We start from the raw sequence: 23,876 nt of genomic DNA, 5'->3' as shown, positions 1-23,876 counted from the left end.
TCTTAATAAGCTTGAAATAATAAGTCGTATGAGATAATAATAAGTTGTACGTATAGGCATACGAGATAATAAAATGTACGTACAAGAAAGTCATACATAGAGATAATGTGTTGTATGTGCGAGATGCCGACTATTTTTTATCTATGATATATCCATGGGGCTTCATATAACGACAATCCTGTTTAAAGTGATTTTTAAACTGATTTTGATAATGTTTACTGTAAATTTTTAGAGGTTTAATATGTACAATATTTTAATGTATTCTCACAACATTTATTTTCCAAAAGTCGAAATCACTAAACTTATTAACTATTTACAATTAATTTAACAGGTACTCGGATTTCTCTCGCCTGTGTTGTCTTGTTGGTGTTATTGATAAATGCGAACCCGTTGATGCATTTGCTTCTTGTGAAGATCTACTAAAAAGTAAACATCTCCGTGTTTTAATGATGATAATTGGAATATCATCCATCATTGGTAATTCAGTTGTCATCATATCTAGACGATTGAAAAAGAACAAGACAGGTAACAATAACAATGTTAACAAAGTTCAAACCATTCTTATCACTAACCTTGCCGCGTCGGACATGCTGATGGCAGTCTATCTGATCATCATTTCAAGTGCAGACATACATTACAGAGGAAGGTATTCTGAAGTTGCAAGAGAGTGGAAGAAGAGTTTCCTTTGCAGCTTCGCCGGGGCTATTTCTACTCTCTCTGGGCAATGCTCAGTGTTCACACTGATGATGCTGAGCATTGACCGTGCTGTTAACATCGTTTATCCATTCAGTACAAATCGTCTCAATAGTAAAAAGTGTAAAATTATACTCGCATTCGCATGGTTGTTCTGGATTGTCCTGAGTTTTCTTCCAGCAGTAAATAAACTAAAATTTGCTGAAATATCGTACTTTAGCGATAACTATTACGGAAAAGAAAGTGTTTGTCTGGCATTACCTCTAACCAGAAGTCGGTGGCCAGGTTGGGAGTATGCTATAACCATTTTTGTTGCATTTAATGGAATCGGATTTGTCGTAATTGCAGTGAGTTACCTCACGATTTTCTTATCCGTTAAAAGATCGGGTGCCACTGTAAACAGACGGCAGATGAGAAAGGAGCAACTGAAAATGGCTCGAAAACTAGGGTTAATAGTTTTCACTGATTTCTGTTGCTGGGGTCCGATTATAGTAATGGCAATTGGTTCTGAGATGGATTGGATGAGGATTCCTGATGACATATATGTTTGGGCAGCGACATTCATCATCCCTATAAACTCCTCAGTCAATCCTTATCTTTATACAATCGTCTATATGTTTAAATGCAAAGTACGGCAACCGGCAGTTACACAAATTCCACTTAGGCCTATGTGATTTGTTAATCCCATGTGTGATTCGTTGATCCCATGTGTGATTCGTTGATCCCATGTGTGATTCGTTAATCCCATGTGTGATTCGTTAATCCCATGTGTGATTCGTTGATCCCATGTGTGACGTAAATTCTATGTGTACTTTTTAAAATGTATTTAATGTTTAAATCAAAGTTTCATTGTTTGTAATTATTACTTTGTTATATAACTTGCTTTAATCAGGGAAGAGTGCTTTAATATAAGCCTACAGTATATATATATAAAACAAAACAAAGAAACCAAAAAACTTATTTATACAACAGAAAATCTGAAAAAAAAGAACTGAAAAAACTTTTAACTTGTCATTTATTATATTCCACAATATATAATAAATATAAGTATATTCCGTTGGGAAACTGTTTGATAGTAACAGACATCGAGTAACAATTTAGTATACACGTAAATAATATTTACTATAGTTTTAGATATGAAATGTTACTCATATATTTTGTATTCTACAATCTACAATACTTAAATACATTCTAAATTCATTTTTAATTTCTAATATCATTCAACTTAATGTATTCTTGGGTGTAATGCGCAAGGACTCGATGACTAGAATTGTATGATACACCGTGATTGGGCAACACAAAATTTATTTGATGATGCTTCAAAAATCGTAATTGATGTACATAATTGATGGAGGTCATGGTTTGAACGAAATGAGCATAACATATTTACTTGTAATTTAAATTAAATTTCAAAGATAAATTTATTTTTGGTTTTGTATTTAATTTTGCCATAAGTCTTCAGGAATTGTTTCTTTTTACATAACGCCACTAGCGGCAGTTTTTATGAAGATGAATTAATTTTAGCTCAAGTATAGTATGACACGCCATGTGTGACAAACTTTTTATGAATATTAAGCCGAATCTTAATCACCATCCAGAATCTAGTCTGAGAAGAAGCAAAAGAAAATGGTTACCACGAAACATGACTAGATGTAATATTTAAAGAAATTTAGTACAATTAACTTACTTATTTATATACCTTTTATATATATAATATATTAAAATGAATTCATAAAACATTTTATATACAGAACAAGTATTTATATTTAATAGATTTACTTTAATATTTATTACAGACTTTTTGATCCTCAACTTAACTTGTGTTCACACATATACACACATGTCGTCAGAATGTGAAATGGATTTTGCATTTTTATTAAGTGAATAATGTTTTAGCTTTAATATACAAGTAAATTGACATGGTTATAATTAAACTACACCTTTTAATTGCGGGCACTGCAAATAAAAAATCTAAATGAAAATTTCCTCAATCTTAAATTGTGTTTTGTTAAGCTCTCTAGTTTTCATCTTTTCGCGAAACACTTTTCATCAAATATTACGCGATTAGTATCACTTATATCACTAATGATATGCAACAACTTTGCTAGCATAAAAGTTAAAACCTTTAAGCTTGGTTTCACACAATGTAGCGCAAAAAACATACAAGCAATGCAAGTAATGCAGCCAATCAGATCCATCGCTTACCAATTGAAATTTATTTGAATTCAAGGTCTTTCCAAATCTGCATAAATGGGCGGAGCATACATAATGCATGTTGTTACAACTTAAGGTTGAAGCTGTTGACCAAAAAGTCCCTATTACAATCTATAACCATCTACTAAACACCACGTTACACATACACCCTCCCGTACAATTTTATTTCACCTATTATTCATCCAATTTAAAAATACCCTATTATTGCATAATGAGCGCGAGGAATTATCTTCACGTCCTGTCCCAAAAGTTAATTTCAATTGGGTAATACACGTACGGGTAATATTGCTGTTGAGCCATTGTCATGCCTGGGATGTCAAGGACCGTCTGAAGAAAAGAGAAAATTATTATGAGGTAATTAAACATTTCTACGCACTTATTTTGCATGCAAACACTTTTACTTATTATATCATCGCAATGAATGCAATCAATATCAATGCATTTTCAGACATCACAACTCTCCCGATATAATCACAGGAATCTGCTCGAGATATTTTGAGCGTTTGCTGCTCTTGTGCTAAATTTAAATTTCTATTTAAATTCTTTAAAAAAAATATATATTAAATATTGTATAACTAAATGGTCCATCTAGGCTGTGCCCACAGATGGTTCTCGAATACATAGTAATTTCAGCGTAAAAAACTGGCGATTTCAAATGTACGTAATAAACAGACACAGTGATTTATGTAGCCAACTAAATTAGTACCCCGGGAAGTACTTGAGTAAACAAACCCAATTTGTGTTTTGTATGTACTAACATGTTAGGGTTAAGGGATGGTAAGAGGGTGGGTGCAAAGAGGAACCATTTTTAAATATATTCTTTATCCGTATATTTGTTTTTATGTTTTATAAATAATAAACCACTAAATATTTGCGATTTAATACTTTATTGAAACTGTCACTGTCATAGTCGATTTAAATAGTAAAGTACATGTAACGATACACCACGACGACTTTTATATTTTTTTATAATTATTAATTAATACTATTAAGAAGCAACTGTCAGTATTAAAGTTTAATTATGTATTTAAACAGTACACCACACTCACAGTAACAAAAAAAATTGTGCTTCAAATGGGACAAAAATGGTTTATGTATTTAATGTCAAAGGTTTTTAATTTTATCCCCGAAAGACACATAAATTTACCTACTTGTGTTATACCAAATGTGGGGAGAGATTGGAATGTTCCATTCATCGCCAAGCAATCCTTTTGTATAAACGTATATTAAATCTATCAAAATAGTATTTTTTAAAGAAAACATCAACATGATGATGCTGTACTCGAGCTGTTCAACCGGTTTTCAGCTATTAAAAACAATTATCCTAGAAGGAGATAGGAAAATCCGAAACATCCTCGTATTATTGTGTGCGGGCCTATTTTTCAAGATGGATATCCATTAGACAGTGTATACCACGATCGGAAAACACCCCTATTTGGGGCAAATCGTTGAACCAAAATTCGTTTTAATTGTCAATAACTAATTATCTAACTCAATTTAATTAGTAAACAGGATTACATCAGGTGGTTAAAATCAGTACCGAAAGTAAGAACCAACTTTATATACCATCGAGTAAAAATTCTAGAAATAACGCGCGATTTACCGAATTTTGCCCTTACGTAAATTTATATATAGATTTGATAATGTGTAATTTTAACAGTAGGTCTGCTACTACTAGGCTCTATATATTGATAAGAGAATAGAAAACATACTAATATCGGTCCGTACAATTTTTATAATAAATTCATACATTGTTAAATATGCGAAAAAATGAGTCACCGCATTTGGAACGTCTGATATACTGTACCTATGTTTACAATTATAGCTAATAGCACCCTCTATAGTTTGATATATTTTTTGATGTTATATCACCCTCTATAGTTTGGACATTATTTCTTTTTTCCCAGTTGGGAGGTAGTGGTAAAAGTAATTTGGAACTGTTTAGTCATACTAAATGCACGCATTAGACTGAACCTAAACCTTTCATTACCTCAGATGCACCAACGCTGCTCCCATCCAGATGACCATATTTCTGTTGTAGAACTTCTCTCAATCTTCGCTGTGTCTTTTTGTATGGTTGAATAAGCATCCCCTGAAAGTTTACTGTGAGTCTATACCTATTAGATAATAAAACACCAACTATAATGTAATGGATCCAACTAATTTTTTCCTTCATTTTATTCCCACAGATATTCATGTAAACCATTTGAAATTATTATTTATTTTAGCAATATCACTGAGTGGTTGAGTTTCTTTTCCCTAAAACATATGATATGAAATAAGTTAATTTTTTTAATTCCAAAATGCACATCACAACATACAGTACCTTAAAACTGATTCTACAAACACTCATAGCGCTTGCACATGAATCCAAGCCATAAAAACTTCACTAAAGTTGATTTTCAACCATCGTACTAACCCTGTAAAAATAAAATTAAGATGTGGCAGCAATTTATTTTAAAGCGAGTTGCTGGTTGAGCGGCACACACCAAAGATACTATAGCGCCGTGCGAAGTGGCGCAAGATATGAAACTCCTATCTCTTATACACTTCGCATGAGTGAAATCCCATTGGCAGCCATTCCGGCAAACGTCTCTAGATACTAACTAAATAAATTCATCTGTTGTTTAATACTTTGAATTCAGTTGGCACCGCATTATCAGCCTTTGGCACACCTGCCATACCCATGTTTACTATTATAGTGCAGTTGCCACTATCTTAACAAAACAAAATGTTATAATGCCCTCTATAGTTTTGACATGCTTTCATAAACTTTCCGATATTTATTTTTCCAAGTTCTGAGGTCTGTTGTTCTCAAAAGTTGTAAATGTGTAGTATGTTAATTTTTATATGGATATTTTTTTAATAATGCTTGTTTTAAGCTATGAAGGAATTGGGTCAATATTTACATCAGGTAATAAACATTCGATATTATTAAAGATGTACTGTCCCTGAAAAACATGAAAAATGAAGATTAATAAATCAAATAGGCCATTTTGTAGTTTTAATAAAGGTAATCATTTCCGTAGAAAAAGAAACAAAAACAAATTATGTTTGCACTTTATAAAAAGAAAAAATAAACAGTTAAATTCAGCCAAAAACCAATTGTCTGACAGACAATGTTTTGCTTTAAATAAAATAAAATTTTATTCAGTAAGTTTTTTTTTTTCTATCAAGTTTTTGGTCAAAGGGAATAACTATTATGTGACATTAAAATTCAGGGGATAATATATCTTTAAGTTAAATGAAAAAACTGCATAATTATGTTTTCTATCTAAAACCTACCTACTGTAGGAAAATACTGATGTACGATCATATGACTGTCCACCCTTGCATCACGCCTCATACATATTCATTAAGCGAGGAATAAAGATATTAAATAATTCATTGCTTTCTTCCGCGTCTACTGATATATGGTCATATGATGCCCACACTTGCGTCACGCCTCATAAATATTCAATGAGTTAGAGGAATAAAGTTACCGAATAATTAAGTTAAACAAGTTTTCTTCTGCGTTTACCGAGGTAATTATGATCCTCCAAAATATGATGTTTAAAGGCTACAGAACTTGTCGGTCCTGTGACCGTTCACCATTACACTTCAGCTAAGAGAAACATTTACTCTTGTAATTGAAAAAATTTCCTTAAATGTGAAATTCTTCATATTTTTAAGAGAAATAACACACATGTGCGATTGGTAAATACTGCCACTATAGCCTGTACTCAGCCGATTATGTGCTCCACTCCTCTCAAATCTTCTCCTTTTTAAAAATCCTGCCAACGCCCGCAGCCAGTTTGAATGAGGTGACCGGGAGGGATCCTATTTAAAATCATATTATTCTTCATTCGAATCTAGTTTTCTTTATCAAAAAAAAAAAAACCTAAGAAAAAAATAAGAACGATGAAATCAATAATAGAGGGAAACATGAGCTAACACAAACTTTATACGTTTAATATTACTTTGAATGTAAACAGTTAAATGTTAAGAGAGATATATGTTAACTTGTGAATCAAAGTGCAAGTATCTATCTCCATCTCTTTTACCAAACCAGATAAATTTTCATTCTAATTAAATATATGATTACTACTCCATCAGTGAAACTCTTCATTGGATGCATCTTGTGAAGTGATTTATCTAAATTATTAACACAATTACTAGAAACGCTATGGTAGGTAATCTTTAAACAATTGAACTGTCAGATATTGGTACAAAGTTAGGTAAGAACATGTTTATCTTTAAGACTTTGTTGTCTGGTGAAAAAATAAAAGGGGTCCTAAGAATATAAAACATACCGAAAAGAATGATCAAAATGAAAACATCTTAAATATACTGTAGCATACAAATAAAAAAGCCGAATAAAATGACACAACAAATATATAAAATATTGTAAAAATGAGAGAACAAATTATTATTGACTGTTTTTCAGTAGCCATAGACCTAATTGTTTCTGGTAAGTGAAACTTTGTGCTAAAATATCAAAATATAAAGAAAGAACAAATTTAGAATACTGTTTGCTGCAATCTTCTAAGTTGTGGACGAATAGTTGATGAGCAGTAACCAACAGTCAGTGGCGAGCAGAAGGACACTTTTATCTAAAAAATATTCATTTTTCTATTATTAAAATCAATTATTCTTTATTTATCAGAAAAACTACTATAAATACAAAATATACGATAAAAATAATGTAGGCCTAAGCAATTAAAAGAGTAGATGGAAACTTTTTATAACTACGAAAACATTTAATTGTGTCGCTAATTATTATTAGCACATAATAAATTTTATTGAAAATGTCTATTTTCATAACATTTATGTTTGGGACAAACGTTATACTGTACTCATTGTGATGTAATCTCTATCAAATTGGTACCTTTAATATTTTTAATATAATTTAATATTAAAACGAACCATTAAGACTCCTTTCAGAAAAACACAGATACATCTGATGAAATTATTTATCTAAATTATTAAAATTCACAGGAAATGCTACAAGTAATGTAAACAAAATGTGTAGTTTTCATCAATTTAGCTGATTTTCAAAGTTAAAACAACTGAATTACTTATCGACAGAACTGAATGCTGATCTCAGCACCCCTTATGATATTCATTGCTGCTTGTACAGTAGTAGTTGCTATGTTTAATTATACTTTCCTCAAGGCCTGCAGTTTTCATCTTTTTTATGTTATCGTCCACCAGTCAGCATTTCGATTTTGGTCTGGAAAAAAGATCTACTATACATATGAAACGCCATATATGCCAATATATATATATATATTTTTACCCATATTAGAAATACAGACCTAATAAGACCTTATGTTTACTGGATGAGCTACCAAAAGTCAGTTTTAATGTGGCAAGTGGAAGAAAGGACTTTTGGAGAAATTTATTGGTCTTAATAAAATTAATTATTATTTATTCTTTAGAAAAACAAACAATTGACACAAGTAATTAATAGAAACATGTAAAATGTTAGATTAGTTTAATTAATCGTCTCCCAACATGGACTTAATATAAGTAATACAATTTATTATTATGTGAAAACTTTAATAACTATATTATTATTTTGGGTAAAAAGTTATTACTGCATATTACCAGGGTGGTGTAACCTCTTTGACATTAATATTAATATTTTCAAATAACAATTGAATATTAAGATGAACCATTAGGACTCCTATCAGCAAAACCTGAATACATCTGGTGAAATTATTTGTCTAAATTATTAAAACTCACTAGAAGTGCTAAACGTATTCTTTAAACAACAAAACGTTTAATTCTCACAAATCGGAGCTGACTCGCAGAAGTAAAGTTAACTAGTAACACTCCGATATCGTTAAATTTGTGTACAAAGATGTCTATCTTTAACACCCTCGTGCTGTTGGTACCATTGTTGTTTTCTAGCTGTTATAGTTCCGATGTGAATGGTAAGATATATTTACCATCTTATTTTCAAACATTAAAAAAATTGTATTAATTAAAATTTTATTACCCTTTCCCCCTGAAAAGTGTCTTTTTCAAACAAGAAACAGCAGTGGAAGTTCTCTGCTAGCCAGCAGGCAAATTATGTTGATGTTTTTCAGTTGTTACACTTACACCTTTTCCCCCTATTTGTGGGGAAAAAAGAAGCACAAATCCTGGCACGTGCTTGTACTTAAATGTCACTTTTTCCTAGTGCAAATTGCTTTATTCAACGAAGGAAATGGCTATATGTTTTAGTTTAGTATAATCAGCAGCTCTTGTCTACCTTGTATTCTTACTTATCTCTATGTACCCCTACACTACTAAGGAAGGCGTAATGTTACCTGTAAGCTCTGTAATTTCTTTCTGGCTATTTTACAAAACCGTTTTGATTTAGCTTTTTGCTTATTTTTGTTGTTGTATGCAGCCATTACCATTTTTTTAGTAATTTCCCTTTTGATCTATATTAAAATCACACATATTCTATATTGATAGACAAGTAAATGTAGTAGCAAGTATTATATATGCAACTTTTATACATTTTAATTTGTATTTGTTTTTAATATATTTTTCTCCACTTCGTTTTCTGACTGCTGATTTAGTATGTTTTATACTGTGATAACTAAATAAAATAAGTTACTTTTTATTATTTACTCATTTTAAAATATTTTTATATTTTTAACAGAAAAAAGTGTATGCCCAAGACTTTGTAATTGTAACCATTTGCAAAATTATACTCATTGTGATACATGGAATACTACCATACAGACACAACTTGCTCAGTACAATGATCATAATCCAATAACAACATTGTAAGTAGGCTTAATGAATGAATTGTGCCAAACCCTTTCTCATCCTCGCTTCTGAAGAACTAACAGGGGGTTACCTCTATTTTTTTTAGCCCTGCTATGGTTAGTTACCATGCTACTGTTTCAGTTTTTGTACGCTACCATTTTGTTTTCCTAATATATCTTGCCAAGGTTTTGTTCCCAGCCACTGTTGTACAACCCAAGTTTTTATATCCTAATCATAATCCAATAACAACATTGTAAGTAGGCTTAATGAATGAATTGTGCCTTGCTTGAGGCAACCACCAATCCCTTTGCCATCCTTGTATTTTGTAGAACTAACAGGAGTTTTTATATCCTGCCACTGTTTTTGTTCTCAGCCACTGTTGTACAACCCAAGTTTTTATATCCTGCCACTGTTTTTGTTCTCAGCCAGTGTTGTACAACCCAAGTTTGTGTACCCTTGCCACCGTTTTTGTTCTCAGCCACTGTTGTATAACCCAAGTTTTTATATCCTGCCACTGTTTTTGTTCCCAGCCACTGTTGTACAACCCAAGTTTTTATATCCTGCCACTGTTTTCGTTCTCAGCCACTGTTGTACAATCCAAGTTTTTATATCCTGCCACTGTTTTTGTTCTCAGCCACTGTTGTACAACCCAAGTTTTTATATCCTGCCACTGTTTTTGTTCTCAGCCACTGTTGTACAACCCAAGTTTTTATATCCTGCCACTGTTTTTGTTCTCAGCCACTGTTGTACAACCCAAGTTTTTATATCCTGCCACTGTTTTTGTTCTCAGCCACTGTTGTACAACCCAAGTTTTTATATCCTGCCACTGTTTTTGTTCTCAGCCACTGTTGTACAACCCCAAGTTTATGTACCCTTGCCACCGTTTTTGTACAATGCAGATTTTATACCCTACTGCTTTTGTATCCTGCCACCGTTTCTATATCCTGCTACCGTTTAAGTTTGTTTCCAGTCACCGTGTTGTATAACGCAAGTTGTACCCTGCCACCGCTATGTTCCTAACAAGTGTTTTTGTACCAATCAACAACTGTTTTTGTACAAGGCAAAATGTTGTGCATAGCCACTGTTTTTATATCCTGCTAAAGTTGTTTTTTTCAGTCACTGTGTTGTACAAAATGCAAATTGTTGTACCCTGTACTTTTTTTTGTGCCAAAATTGTTTGAAATAATATGTTATTAGTATTAATATTGAAAACTATTATCTCTTTCATAATTGCAATCAATTTATTGAAATTTCTTGCAGTGCTTTTTTATTTAAAATATTGATATTTATACTAATAATGTAGTATTACTAATATAGATTATTTAAACATTATTTGAGGAAACAAAAAAACCAAAAATAATTGATATTGTACGGTATTTACTCCATATGCTTATTCATTCTGTGCATTTTTATAGGAGGGCCGGGCTTGTATTGTAATCAAATAAGTACATTGCCAGCCAATGCATTTGCTGGTTTGACAGCATTGGTATACCATTTGCTTTGTTTATTTATTTATTACAAATTTGTCTTAATTTCTTAATTAAATTACAGCTGTATTAATATCTACATTGTAGGTTTAACATAGTAACATCATTTTATAACAAGAACTTTAAAACAAGTGTTAATTCATCCAGGAATCGATGTGATTATGTTTTCGTGGTGCGCAATCAAAAATTACGTGGTCTATTTAACAAAATCATGTTTGTAATCATATTTTGACAAGCATAATTAAACCAAATTTGGTACTCATATATTTCAGGTCATATTTCATCATATATCAATACAATTACATGAATGAATGAGTTATTTATTTTGTTGTCAGATTTCAACAACTGTTTGAAATAATATTTTATTAAAAATGTTGCAAATTATAATCTCTTTCAATCAATTAATTTAAATTTGTTTGCAGTAATTTGTCTGAGAAAAAATCCTTTCATAACATACTGTGGTATATTATTTTGACATGATTCAAGTATAAGAGTTGAAACTATACTCATGCAGTCTAATAATGTAAACATTTTAGGCAACAGAGTGAAATAATAAAATAATGAAGTCATGACATTTAATTTTTATTTGATTTAACTATACAAGTGCAATTTTAATTTTTTTTTAAATCAAATGTGATATATACATTTATATTTCCACTGCAATTTAGAGAACAATGCTACCATAGACCCTTTTTGTCAGATATTACAAATTTATAAAGAATCTTAATCTGTAATTCTTTGAAATAATATTGTTTTAATAATAATATTTAAAACTATTTTCTCTTTCATAATTGTAATCAATTAATTAAAATTTGTTGGAGTGAGTTTGTCTAGAAATAACATTTCTTATAGTGATTTTGTCTGAGTTACAAATTAAAAACTATATTCTTTTTAAACTAGTATATTTGACATCATTCAAGTATAAGAGTTGAACTATACTATGCAGTGTAACTATAATGTAGTATTACTAATTTAAACATTAGGAAACATAAAGACAAACATAATTGATGTTGTAATTACTCCATGTGCTTATTTTGTGCATTCTTTTTCTATTTGAGGTACTTGTATGATAATCAAATAAGTACATTGCCAGCCAATGCATTTGCTGGTTTGACAGCATTGAAAATACTGTAAGTGTATTTGCTTTGTTTATTACAAATTTGTCTTACTTTCTTAATTAAATTATAGCTGTTTTAATATTAATATCTACATTGTAGGTTTAACATAGCTCATCCCCCATGAATCATTTTTTTTTCTCAGATATCAAAAATTGTTTGAAATAATATTTTAGAAACAATATGTTGCAAATTATATTTCAATCAATTGATTTAAATTGTTTGCAGTAATTTGTCTGAGAAAACAAATCCTTTCAAAACATACTGTAGTATATTATTTTTACATGATTCAAGTATAAGAGTTGAAACTATACTCATGTAGTCTAATAATGTAAACATTTTAGGCAACAGAGTGAAATAATAAAATAATGACGTCATGACATTTAATTTTTATTTAACTCTACAAATAAAATAGTTTTTTTTACTTATGATAATGAAAATTATTTTTAAATCAAATGTAATACATATTTATCTTTCAACAGGAATTTAGAGAACAATGCTATAACTACCATAGATTCTTTTTGTCAGATATTACAAATTTATTAAGAATCTTAATCTGTAATTGTTTGATATAATTATTTTTTAGTAATAATATTTAAAACTATTTTCTCTTTTATAATTGTAATCAATTAATTAAAATTTGTTGGAGTGAGTTTGTCTAGAAATAACATTTCTTGTAGTGATTTTGTCTGAGTTACAAATTAAAAACTATATTCTATTTTAACATAGTATATTTGACATCATTCAAGTATAAGAGTTGACACTATACTATGCAGTGTAACTATTATACAGATATTGACTGCTTAGAGGTTAAATATAAGATTTGACATCCCCGAGGGAATGATATTAAGTTCGAGGGAATATATATTTCCCGAAGCGCCAGCTGAGGGAAATATTCCCCGAGAACTTTATATCATTCCCGAGGGGATGTCAAATCTTATACTTAACCGATACAGAAGGCGATATCTGTTATATTATATAGCCAAGAACAAGTCTGGTGGGTTGGGTGAAACTAGGCTAGGCCTCCTATAGTATTTGTATTGTATGTAAACAAGTCTGCCTAGACACCTTACCTTGCGAAGAATAATATACAGATAATTACTAATTAATGATTCCTTGGCAATAAAATATTCACTTAGGCCTAGGTCGTTTAAATTAACAGAAGAATTTTCATCAATAAGCCTATTAATAATAATATTATAATCAGGTACGCCGAATAAACAATTCGTCTTCTTCTCTTCGAGGAGCCGAATCGCCGGATATTCAGCGCGTACTAGTTACTACCGTGAGTTTTGACCAATCACAAACGGTGTTTCATCACATTTAGGGAGGACTAATAACAAATAAGGGCGCTATAAATGCATAGCTTAAATAGTTTAAAAGATTAATTTCTTCAAGCAAGTTCCGTGGCGCAGCGGTTGAAGCGTTGTCTTGTGATGGAGTGACAATTCCATCCCGAGTTCAAGATCCAGTAGATTTTATCGGCAAACGCGAGTGTTGCACACGAAAATTACACAGTCAATATCATCGAACTCGAGAATTTATATGATTAATGACAGGGGACACAATAATTACGCGAAAATTACTCAGTCAATATCATCGTTCTCGAGGATATATACGATTTACGATCCTCGCAGCGGTAGTCATGTGACGCAGTTTCAACCAATCACGTTCACGTATTTACATAGGCTATGTAATATAATGTAGTATTACTAATTTAAACATTAGGAAACATAAAGACAAACATAATTGATATTGTAATTACTCCATGTGCTTATTCTGTGCATTCTTTTTCTATTTGAGGGAATTGTCTATTAATCAAGTAAGTACATTGTCAGCCAATGCATTTGCTGGTTTGACAGCATTGAAAGGATTGTAAGTGTATTGCTTTGTTTATTACAAATTTGTCTTAATTTCTTAATTAAATTACAGCTGTATTAATATTAATATCTACATTGTAGGTTTAACCATGGATAAAAGAATTAGAAGGATATGCATCGACGGCGACATCAAACGATTTTAGAACGCGCTTCTATACTAAAGCACTGCTGCCAATCAAACATTGAACTCCGTGTCTCTAACCGCGGTCCTCTGTAGAACGCTGCGAATCAACTGCTACATTTTTTTAGACCAAAACGTAACCATGTACAAATCGTATGCGCAGTCTGAATGTTCTATTGACATGTCTGCGTCGATGATTAATTGACAATAAAAATGTAATGCTGAACAATTCTGTTTTAGTTTCATAACAATCAGACTACGAAAAGTTCACTTTCTTACGACTGGTAATTTTAAGTAGTTGGTAATATTAATAAAATAATATGCAATTTTTATATTTGAATTATCATTATTTGCCTGCCATCTTCTGTCATTAAAAATTGCGTTAATCTATAGAATATTAAATTATGCATTTGACCATGTATGTTGTTAGCGTGTCCGGTGTCCACACATAGAACAATCATGTATTTAATATATGGCTAAGCAGTGGTTTCTTCATAATTCTCCTTAATTATCGATGTAATTATATTTAAATTTTAGTGCCTGGTGATTGGCAAGTGGTTATGTCATCCACATCACATCCAATCACCGGGCCTGATTTAATGAAAACAGCGATCCCTGATCCGGGATTGGCTGGCTATGTATAGTTGCGATACGTTACCTAGCGGTCGTTTTGAAAAGTACACGCATGGCAAACTTAATCACGAACAAACGAAGTACCTATTATTATTCACACAAGAAGTAAGACAACGGTGAGTATATAGATCATGATTACACGTTGTATCTACTACACTTAATATTAGCCTAGGCCTACCTAGGCAGTATCAATGTCGGCAAATCATATGGTTTACTAGTAAGCCTAGAAGGCCTAGGCCTAGTATCCTTGCTGATTTTGTAATTTTACATGTAGGCTGAGACAACAAATAGTTATTGTCTCAGATGTAGGGCTACTACAGGTCATAAAATGCTACTTTAATGTCATAAAAACATTAGCGTAGATCAATCGCGGCAGAAACCTATACTAATTACAATTATAGCATCTACAATTCTAAGCCAATAACAATATAGTATTTTATCTGGTATATTGATACGAAAGCCCATTAATGCCATTTTAAGTATATGTTTTTCGAACGTAATCCGTTCTAACGAATTAGTAATTCGTTTGAACAGATTAATAATCTGTTCAAACGAATTAGTAATCCGTTCAAACGAATTGCAACATATACAACAAGTGCCATTTAAGGTATATGTTTTAATTCGTTTGAACGGATTACTAATCCGTTCAAACAAATTACTAATTTGTTTAAACGGATTACTAATTTGTTCAAACGGATTACTAATCCGTTCAAACAAATTACTAATTTGTTTAAACGGATTACTAATTCGTTCAAACGAATTACTAATTTGTTTAAACGGATTAGTAATCCGTTCAAACGAATTACTAATTCGTTCAAACGAATTAGTAATCCGTTTAAACGAATTAATAATTTGTTTAAACAAATTAATAATTTGTTTAAACGGATTACTAATCTGTTTGAACAAATTAGTAATTCGTTTGAACGAATTAGTAATTCGTTTGAACAAATTAGTAATCCGTTTAAACAAATTACTAATCCGTTTGAACGGATTCCTAATTCGTTTTAACAGATTATTAATCTGTTTAAACAAATTAGTAATCCGTTGAAACGAATTACAACATATTCTTTAAATGGCACTTGTTGTATATGTTGCAATTCGTTTGAACGGATTACTAATTCGTTTGAACAGATTATTAATCCGTTCAAACGAATTACTAATTCGTTAGAACGGATTACGTTCGAAAAACATATACTTAAAATGGCATTAATGGGCTTTCGTATATTGATGAAGTAAGCCTACATTAGGGTCTTCACAATAACGTACAATGTAATTTAATAACTGTTTTCAATAAACATTATACTCAGCAGTGGCGTGAGGCAGAGGCCAAAGAGGTTAAATGTCGTTGCACATGTGCAGTAAACAATATATTAGGCACGCGACCGTTTCGTTGTTACCATGCGGTTAATTAAACTGTAACATTGTGGGCGGTCCGCGCTCTGTCGGCGAGAGTCAAGGAACCCTTGATCTCACGTCGATGAATATCCTTCTATTCTTTAATCCATGGTTTAACACAGTAAGATATTCTTATTTATTACATCATTTCATAATATGATCTTATAACAAGAACTTTAAAAACAAGTGTTACTTCATCCACCATGAATGTCGAGTTATTTATTTTTTTGTCAGATATCAACAACTGTTTGGAATAATATTTTATTAACAATAATGTTGCAAATTATATTCTCTCTCTATCAATTAATTTAAATTGTTTGCAGTAATTTATCTGAGAAAACAAATCCTTTCATAACATACTGTGGTATATTATTTTTACATGATTCAAGTATAAGAGTTGAAACTATACTCATGCAGTCTAATAATGTAAACATTTTAGGCAACAGAGTAAAATAATAAAATAATGAAGTCATGAAATTTAATTTTAAATAAAATGGTTTTTTTTTATTCTACTTACGATAATGAAAATTATGTATTTTTTAAATCAAATGTTGTATATATATATATACTGTATTTATCATTCAACTTCAATTTAGAGAACAATGCTATAACTACCATAGATCCTTTTTGTCAGATATTACAAATTTATTAAGAATCTTAATCTGTAATTCTTTGAAATAATTGTAATCAATTAATTAAAATTTGTTGGAGTGAGTTTTTCTAGAAATAACATTTCTTGTAGTGATTTTGTCTGAGTTACAAATTAAAAACTATATTCTTTTTAAACTAGTATATTTGAAATCATTCAAATATAAGAGTTGACACTATACTATGCAGTGTAACTATAATGTAGTATTACTAATTTAAACATTAGGAAATATAAAGACCAACATAATTGATATTGTGATTACTCTATGTGCTTATTCTGTGCATTCTTTTTCTATTTGAGGTCCTTGTCTGGTAATCAAATAAGTACATTGTCAGCCAATGCATTTGCTGGTTTGACAGCATTGAAAGAACTGTAAGTGTATTGCTTTGTTTATTATGTATTTTTTAAATCAAACTTGGTATATATATTTATCTTTCAACAAAAATTTAGAGAACAATGTTATAACTACCATAGATCCTTTTTGTCAGATATTACAAATTTATCTTAATCTGTATTGTAATCTATAATTTTTTTAATAATAATATTTCATAATTGTAATCAATTAATTAAAATTTGTTGGAGTGAGTTTGTCTAGAAATATCATTTCTTATAGTGATTTTGTCTGAGTTGCAAATTAAAAACAATATTCTATTTTAACATAGCATTTTTGACATCATTCAAGTATAAAAGTTGACACTATACTATGCAGTGTAACTATAATGTAGTATTACTAATTTAAACATTAGGAAACATAAAGACAAACATAATTGATATTGTAATTACTCCATGTGCTTATTCTGTGCATTCTTTTTCTATTTGAGGTACTTGTATGATAATCAAATAAGTACATTGCCAGCCAATGCATTTGCTGGTTTGACAGCATTGGAAGTACTGTAAGTGTATTGCTTTGTTTATTACAAATTTGTCTTAATTTCTTAATTAAATTAAAGCTGTATTAATATTAATATCTATATTATATGTAACATAACATAATTTTATCTTACTTTAAATGAAATCTTACTTCTAATGTACGGTGGCATCTGTAAGTTAACACTATAATTCATATTTCATATGCAAATGATTCAAGTATAAGAGTTGAAACTATACTCATGCAGTCTAATAATGTAAACATTTTAGGCAACAGAGTGAAATAATAAAATAACAAAGTCATGACATTTAATTTTTATTTAATTTAACTATGCAAATAAAATGTTATTTTTATAGTTTTTCTACTTGATAATGAAAATTACGTATTTTTTTTAGTAATGTGATGCATTACTCAATAAAATGTTGTTTATTAATTTATCTTTTAACAGGAATTTAGAGAGAAATGCTATAACTACCATAGATCCTTTTTGTCAGATATTAACAATAAGAAATCTTAATCTAAATTGTTGAATAATATTTTATTAACAATAATAATATTTAAAACTTGACAATTATATTCATGCAGTATAACTATAATGTAGTATTACTGATGTAGATAATTTAATTATTTGAAGAAACAGAAAGACAAAAATAATTTATATTGTATTTACTCCATGTGCTTATTTTGTGCATTCTTTTTCTATTTAAGGTGGTTGCCTTATAATCAAATAAGTACATTGCCAGCCGATGCATTTGCTGGTTTGACAGCATTGAAAGCACTGTAAGTGTATTGCTTTGTTTATTACAAATTTTTCTTAAATTACAGCTGTATTAATATTAATATCTATATTATATGTAACATAACATAACAGTTTTTTATTTAACTATGCAAAAAAAATTTTATTTTTACAATTTTTTAACGTATGATAATGAAAATTATGTATTTTTTAAATAATGTGATGCATTACTCAATATCTGTTGTCTATTATTAATTTATCTTTCAACAGGGATTTACAGAACAATGCTATAACTACCATTGAACCAGATGCCTTCTCTTCTTTTGCTTCATCACTTTCACATTTGTAAGTAGCACTATAATTTATATACAGTATGACTCTTATGATTATTTGGTTTCCGTTTGATTTTTGTCTGATTTGATTGCAATTAACAAAAGATGATAATTTAATAAATACTTGACAGTAGCTTTGCGTGTTCGTACTTTATACTAAGTAGACCTACATTTAAGAATACTTTGAGTACTTCTCATGTAAAGCCTGTTTTCCTGTCAACGTTATTCGACGGTATCGTTAACAATAATCGGCGATCTTCTACGTTAACATTGAAATGTTAACGATTTACAGCAAAAGGTACTCGCTATCGTTGTCATTTCAACTTGATCGTTTTCAAACGATCGTTAACGATCAACGACGATAGCGTCGAATAACGTCGACAGGAAAACAGGCTTAAGGTGTGGCATCTATATAATTCATATCGTCTGTAAGTTACACTATATATTTCTTATGCAGTTTCATTTATGCATGAACTGTATGATTATTTGGTTTTCATTTTTATGAATTGATTGCGATAAAAGATAAAAAAGATAAAAGATGTAATTGATGAAATAATATCAAACAACATTGTAGTTTTCAAAATGTTCAGTATTTCTGTGTACAGAACAAAAGGTTTATTCATATTACTGTTTTTTTAAGCATTGAAAAATTTTGAAACATAGTTTAAATTGAATTATATTATATTATACATACTCCAATCATTTAAAATTCTACTCTACTAATTATTTTCTATAATCTCCTTTATTTATCAAATTTAAACTTAACTACATCAAATAACAATGAGAAACAGACAAGGACAAACAGAATAGGTACAATTAGGACCATGAAAGTCATCAGACTTATTTCAAGGGTTTTTGTAAAAATAAGCAAATTAAGAAAATGCTAATGAAAACAAAGAGAATAAAAAGTGTGAAAGAAAAATAATGAGTTGTTAAAAATCTAAAGAAGAAATTGAATTTACTAATTCAAATCAAAATGAGGAAATTTGCAACCAGCCTTATACAAACCGTTACAACACCTTATTCTATTTTTGTTTTCCGTCTATTACTTTTTTAGATATTTAAGTGGTAACAACTTACAGGTGTACAGAGATAGGACGTTTGAAAAATTAACAAACTTAAAAGAATTGTAAGTAATGATATACCTGCATATACGCCATGACAAATATTATTGTTGTAGTTATATATTATTTATTTTATTTTTATTATTGTATAGCTATCAGATATATAGGTGCTACAGAGGCTATTTTATGAATCGGTACACTGGTGTAACCCCCTACTCATCCCAAATTGAATTCTTTAAGTGCAGATGGACAAACATGTACACTGGACCTACTGTCTATAGTCCTTACCCAAGAACCCACCACCAGAACTAGGAGTCAGCCTCGTACTTATACTAATAATTGGTGGCTCTTTAGCTCGACGACCAATTGACCCTCTAGTCTTCATAATATATTGAAATTATTTATTGCAACTATAATTTATTAGTGGCACTAGGTTCACAAGTATGTTATCATTGGTCAAAACAGTGTCACATCTGTAGACCTTCATCTCATTCTGAAATTGTCACGTGCTAGCTGGATTCAAATTAAATAAATAAAATTAGTTTTCTTTGAAATTCAACCAAATTTCCAAGTTACTCTTAATAAGCTTGAAATAATAAGTTGTATGAGATAATAATAAGTTGTACGTATGAGATAATAATAAGTTGTACGTATGAGATAATAATAAGTTGTACGTATGAGATAATGATAAGTTGTACGTATGAGATAATAATAAGTTGTACGTATGAGATAATAATAAGTTGTACGTATGAGATAATAATAAGTTGTACATATAGGCATACGAGATAATAAAATGTACGTACAAGAAAGTCATACATACGAGATAATGTGTTGTATGTGCGAGATGCCGACTATTTTTTATCCATGATATATCCATGGGGCTTCATATCACGACAATCCTGTTTAAAGTGATTTTTAAACTGATTTTGATAATGTTTACTGTAAATTTTTAGAGGTTTAATATGTACAATATTTTAATGTATTCTCACAACATTTATTTTCCAAAAGTCGAAATCACTAAACTTATTAACTATTTACAATTAATTTAACAGGTACTCGGATTTCTCTCGCCTGTGTTGTCTTGTTGGTGTTATTGATAAATGCGAACCTGTTGATGCATTTGCTTCTTGTGAAGATCTACTAAAAAGTAAACATCTCCGTGTTTTAATGATGATAATTGGAATATCATCCATCATTGGTAATTCAGTTGTCATCATATCTAGACGATTGAAAAAGGACAAGACAGGTAACAATAACAATGTTAACAAAGTTCAAACCATTCTTATCACTAACCTTGCCGCGTCGGACATGCTGATGGCAGTCTATCTGATCATCATTTCAAGTGCAGACATACATTACAGAGGAAGGTATTCTGAAGTTGCAAGAGAGTGGAAGAAGAGTTTCCTTTGCAGCTTCGCCGGGGCTATTTCTACTCTCTCTGGGCAATGCTCAGTGTTCACACTGATGATGCTGAGCATTGACCGTGCTGTTAACATCGTTTATCCATTCAGTACAAATCGTCTCAATAGTAAAAAGTGTAAAATTATACTCGCATTCGCATGGTTGTTCTGGATTGTCCTGAGTTTTCTTCCAGCAGTAAATAAACTAAAATTTGCTGAAATATCGTACTTTAGCGATAACTATTACGGAAAAGAAAGTGTTTGCCTGGCATTACCTCTAACCAGAAGTCGGTGGCCAGGTTGGGAGTATGCTATAACCATTTTTGTTGCATTTAATGGAATCGGATTTGTCGTAATTGCAGTGAGTTACCTCATGATTTTCTTATCCGTTAAAAGATCGGGTGCCACTGTAAACAGACGGCAGATGAGAAAGGAGCAACTGAAAATGGCTCGAAAACTAGGGTTAATAGTTTTCACTGATTTCTGTTGCTGGGGTCCGATTATAGTAATGGCAATTGGTTCTGAGATGGATTGGATGAGGATTCCTGATGACATATATGTTTGGGCAGCGACATTCATCATCCCTATAAACTCCTCAGTCAATCCTTATCTTTATACAATCGTCTATATGTTTAAATGCAAAGTACGGCAACCGGCAGTTACACAAATTCCACTTAGGCCTATGTGATTTGTTAATCCCATGTGTGATTCGTTGATCCCATGTGTGATTCGTTGATCCCATGTGTGATTCGTTAATCCCATGTGTGATTTGTTGATCCCATGTGTGATGTAAATTCTATGTGTACTTTTTAAAATGTATTTAATGTTTAAATCAAAGTTTCATTGTTTGTAATTATTACTTTGTTATATAACTTGCTTTAATCAGGGAAGAGTGCTTTAATATAAGCCTACAGTATATATATATAAAACAAAACAAAGAAACCAAAAAACTTATTTATACAACAGAAAATCTGAAAAAAAAAGAACTGAAAAAACTTTTAACTTGTCATTTATTATATTCCACAATATATGATAAATATAAGTATATTCCGTTGGGAAACTGTTCGATAGTAACAGACATCGAGTAACAATTTAGTAGCCTACACGTAAATATTATTTACTATAGTTTTAGATATGGAATGTTACTCATATATTTTGTATTCTACAATCTACAATACTTAAATACATTCTAAATACATTTTTAATTTCTTATATCATTCAACTTAATGTATTCTTGGGCGTAATGTGCAAGGACTCAATAACCGGAATTGTATGATACACCGTGATTTGGCAACACAAAATAAATTAATTTGATGGTGATTTTCAACAAGCGTAATTGATTTGCATAATTGATGTGCGGCTTGAACGAAATGAGCATAACATATTTACTTGTAATTTAAATCAAACTTCAGAGAAATTTATTTTTGGTTTTTTTTATTTTGTATTTAATTCTGCTATAAATCTTCAAGAATTGTTTCTTTTTACATAGCGCCACTAGCGGCAGTTTTTATGAAGATGAATTAATTTCAGCTCAAGTATAGTATGACAAGCCATGTGTGACAAACTTTTTATGAATATTAAGCTGAATCTTAATCACCATCTAGAATCTAGTCTGAGAAGAAGCAACAGAAAATGGTTTACCACAAAACATGACTAGATGTAATATTTAAAGAAATTTAGTACAATTAACTTACTTATTTATATACCTTTTATATATAATATATTAAAATGAATTCATAAAGCATTTTATATACAGAACAAGTATTTATATTTAATAGATTTACTTTAATATTTATTACAGACTTTTTGATCCTCAACTTAACTTGTGTTCACACATATACACACATGTAATGTGAAATGGATTTTGCGTTTTTATTAAGTGAATAATGTTTTAGCTTTAATATACTAGTAAATTGACATGGTTATAATTAAACTACACCTTTTAATTGCGGGCACTGCAAATAAAAAATCTAAATGAAAATTTCCTCAATCTTAAATTGTGTTTTGTTAAGCTCTCTAGTTTTCATCTTTTCGCGAAACACTTTTCATCAAATATTACGCGATTAGTATCACTTAGTATCACTAATGATATGCAACAACTTTGCTAGCATAAAAGTTAGAACTTTTAAGCTTGGTTTCACACAATGTAGCGCAAAAACATACAAGCAATGCAAGTAATGCGGCCAATCAGATCCATCGCTTACTAATTGAAATTTATTTGAATTCAAGGTCTTTCCAAATCTGCATAAATGGGCGGAGCATACATAATGCATGTTGTTACAACTTAAGGTTGAAGCTGTTGACCAAAAAGTCCCTATTACAATCTATAACCATCTACTAAACACCACATTATACACATACACCCACCCTTACAATTTTATTTCACCTATTATTTATCCAATTTAAAAATACCCTATTATTGCATAATGAGCGCGATGAATTATCTTCACGTCCTGTCCCAAAAGTTAATTTCAATTGGGTAATACACGTACGGGTAATATTGCTGTTGAGCCATTGTCATGCCTGGTATGTCAAGGACCGT

At 30.5% G+C, this 23,876-nt stretch overlaps 3 protein-coding genes and 1 long non-coding RNA gene across 5 annotated transcripts in view; 3 read left to right on the top strand and 1 right to left on the bottom strand.

Annotated features, from left to right (window-relative positions):
- Positions 1-2,550, top strand: part of LOC140053953 (G-protein coupled receptor GRL101-like) — a 3,152-nt gene extending 602 nt beyond the window's left edge. The window contains exon 2 of the mRNA XM_072098715.1: positions 332-2,550. Coding sequence (XP_071954816.1) covers positions 447-1,367 — 921 coding nt within the window. The 5' untranslated portion in view covers positions 332-446 and the 3' untranslated portion in view covers positions 1,368-2,550. The remainder of the gene's footprint in view (positions 1-331) is intronic.
- Positions 1-22,360, top strand: part of LOC140053951 (G-protein coupled receptor GRL101-like) — a 27,855-nt gene extending 5,495 nt beyond the window's left edge. The window contains exons 5-6 of the mRNA XM_072098714.1: positions 19,928-19,999; positions 20,987-22,360. Coding sequence (XP_071954815.1) covers positions 21,102-22,022 — 921 coding nt within the window. The 5' untranslated portion in view covers positions 19,928-19,999; positions 20,987-21,101 and the 3' untranslated portion in view covers positions 22,023-22,360. The remainder of the gene's footprint in view (positions 1-19,927; positions 20,000-20,986) is intronic.
- The window catches only part of LOC140053949 (V-type proton ATPase subunit C 1-B-like), a 41,043-nt gene continuing 19,724 nt past the window's right edge, over positions 2,558-23,876 (bottom strand). The window contains exon 12 of one of the 2 annotated variants that reach the window (XM_072098711.1): positions 2,558-3,234. In XM_072098711.1, the coding sequence (XP_071954812.1) occupies positions 3,139-3,234 (96 nt within the window). In that variant the 3' untranslated portion in view covers positions 2,558-3,138. Of the gene's footprint in view, positions 3,235-22,318 lie in introns of those variants that run through there. The other variant, XM_072098710.1, reaches the window with a different exon arrangement.
- Positions 17,244-18,532, top strand: LOC140053883 (uncharacterized). The gene is made up of 3 exons (XR_011846463.1): positions 17,244-17,306; positions 17,756-17,827; positions 18,511-18,532. It is a non-coding gene; the product is annotated as an uncharacterized lncRNA (long non-coding RNA).

The sequence above is a fragment of the Antedon mediterranea genome, chromosome 7 (assembly GCF_964355755.1).
Source record: "Antedon mediterranea chromosome 7, ecAntMedi1.1, whole genome shotgun sequence".
Classification (NCBI taxonomy): Eukaryota; Metazoa; Echinodermata; class Crinoidea; order Comatulida; family Antedonidae; genus Antedon; species Antedon mediterranea.
Note: the sequence above shows the minus strand (reverse complement) of the source record. Positions and strands in the feature narration are given on the sequence as shown.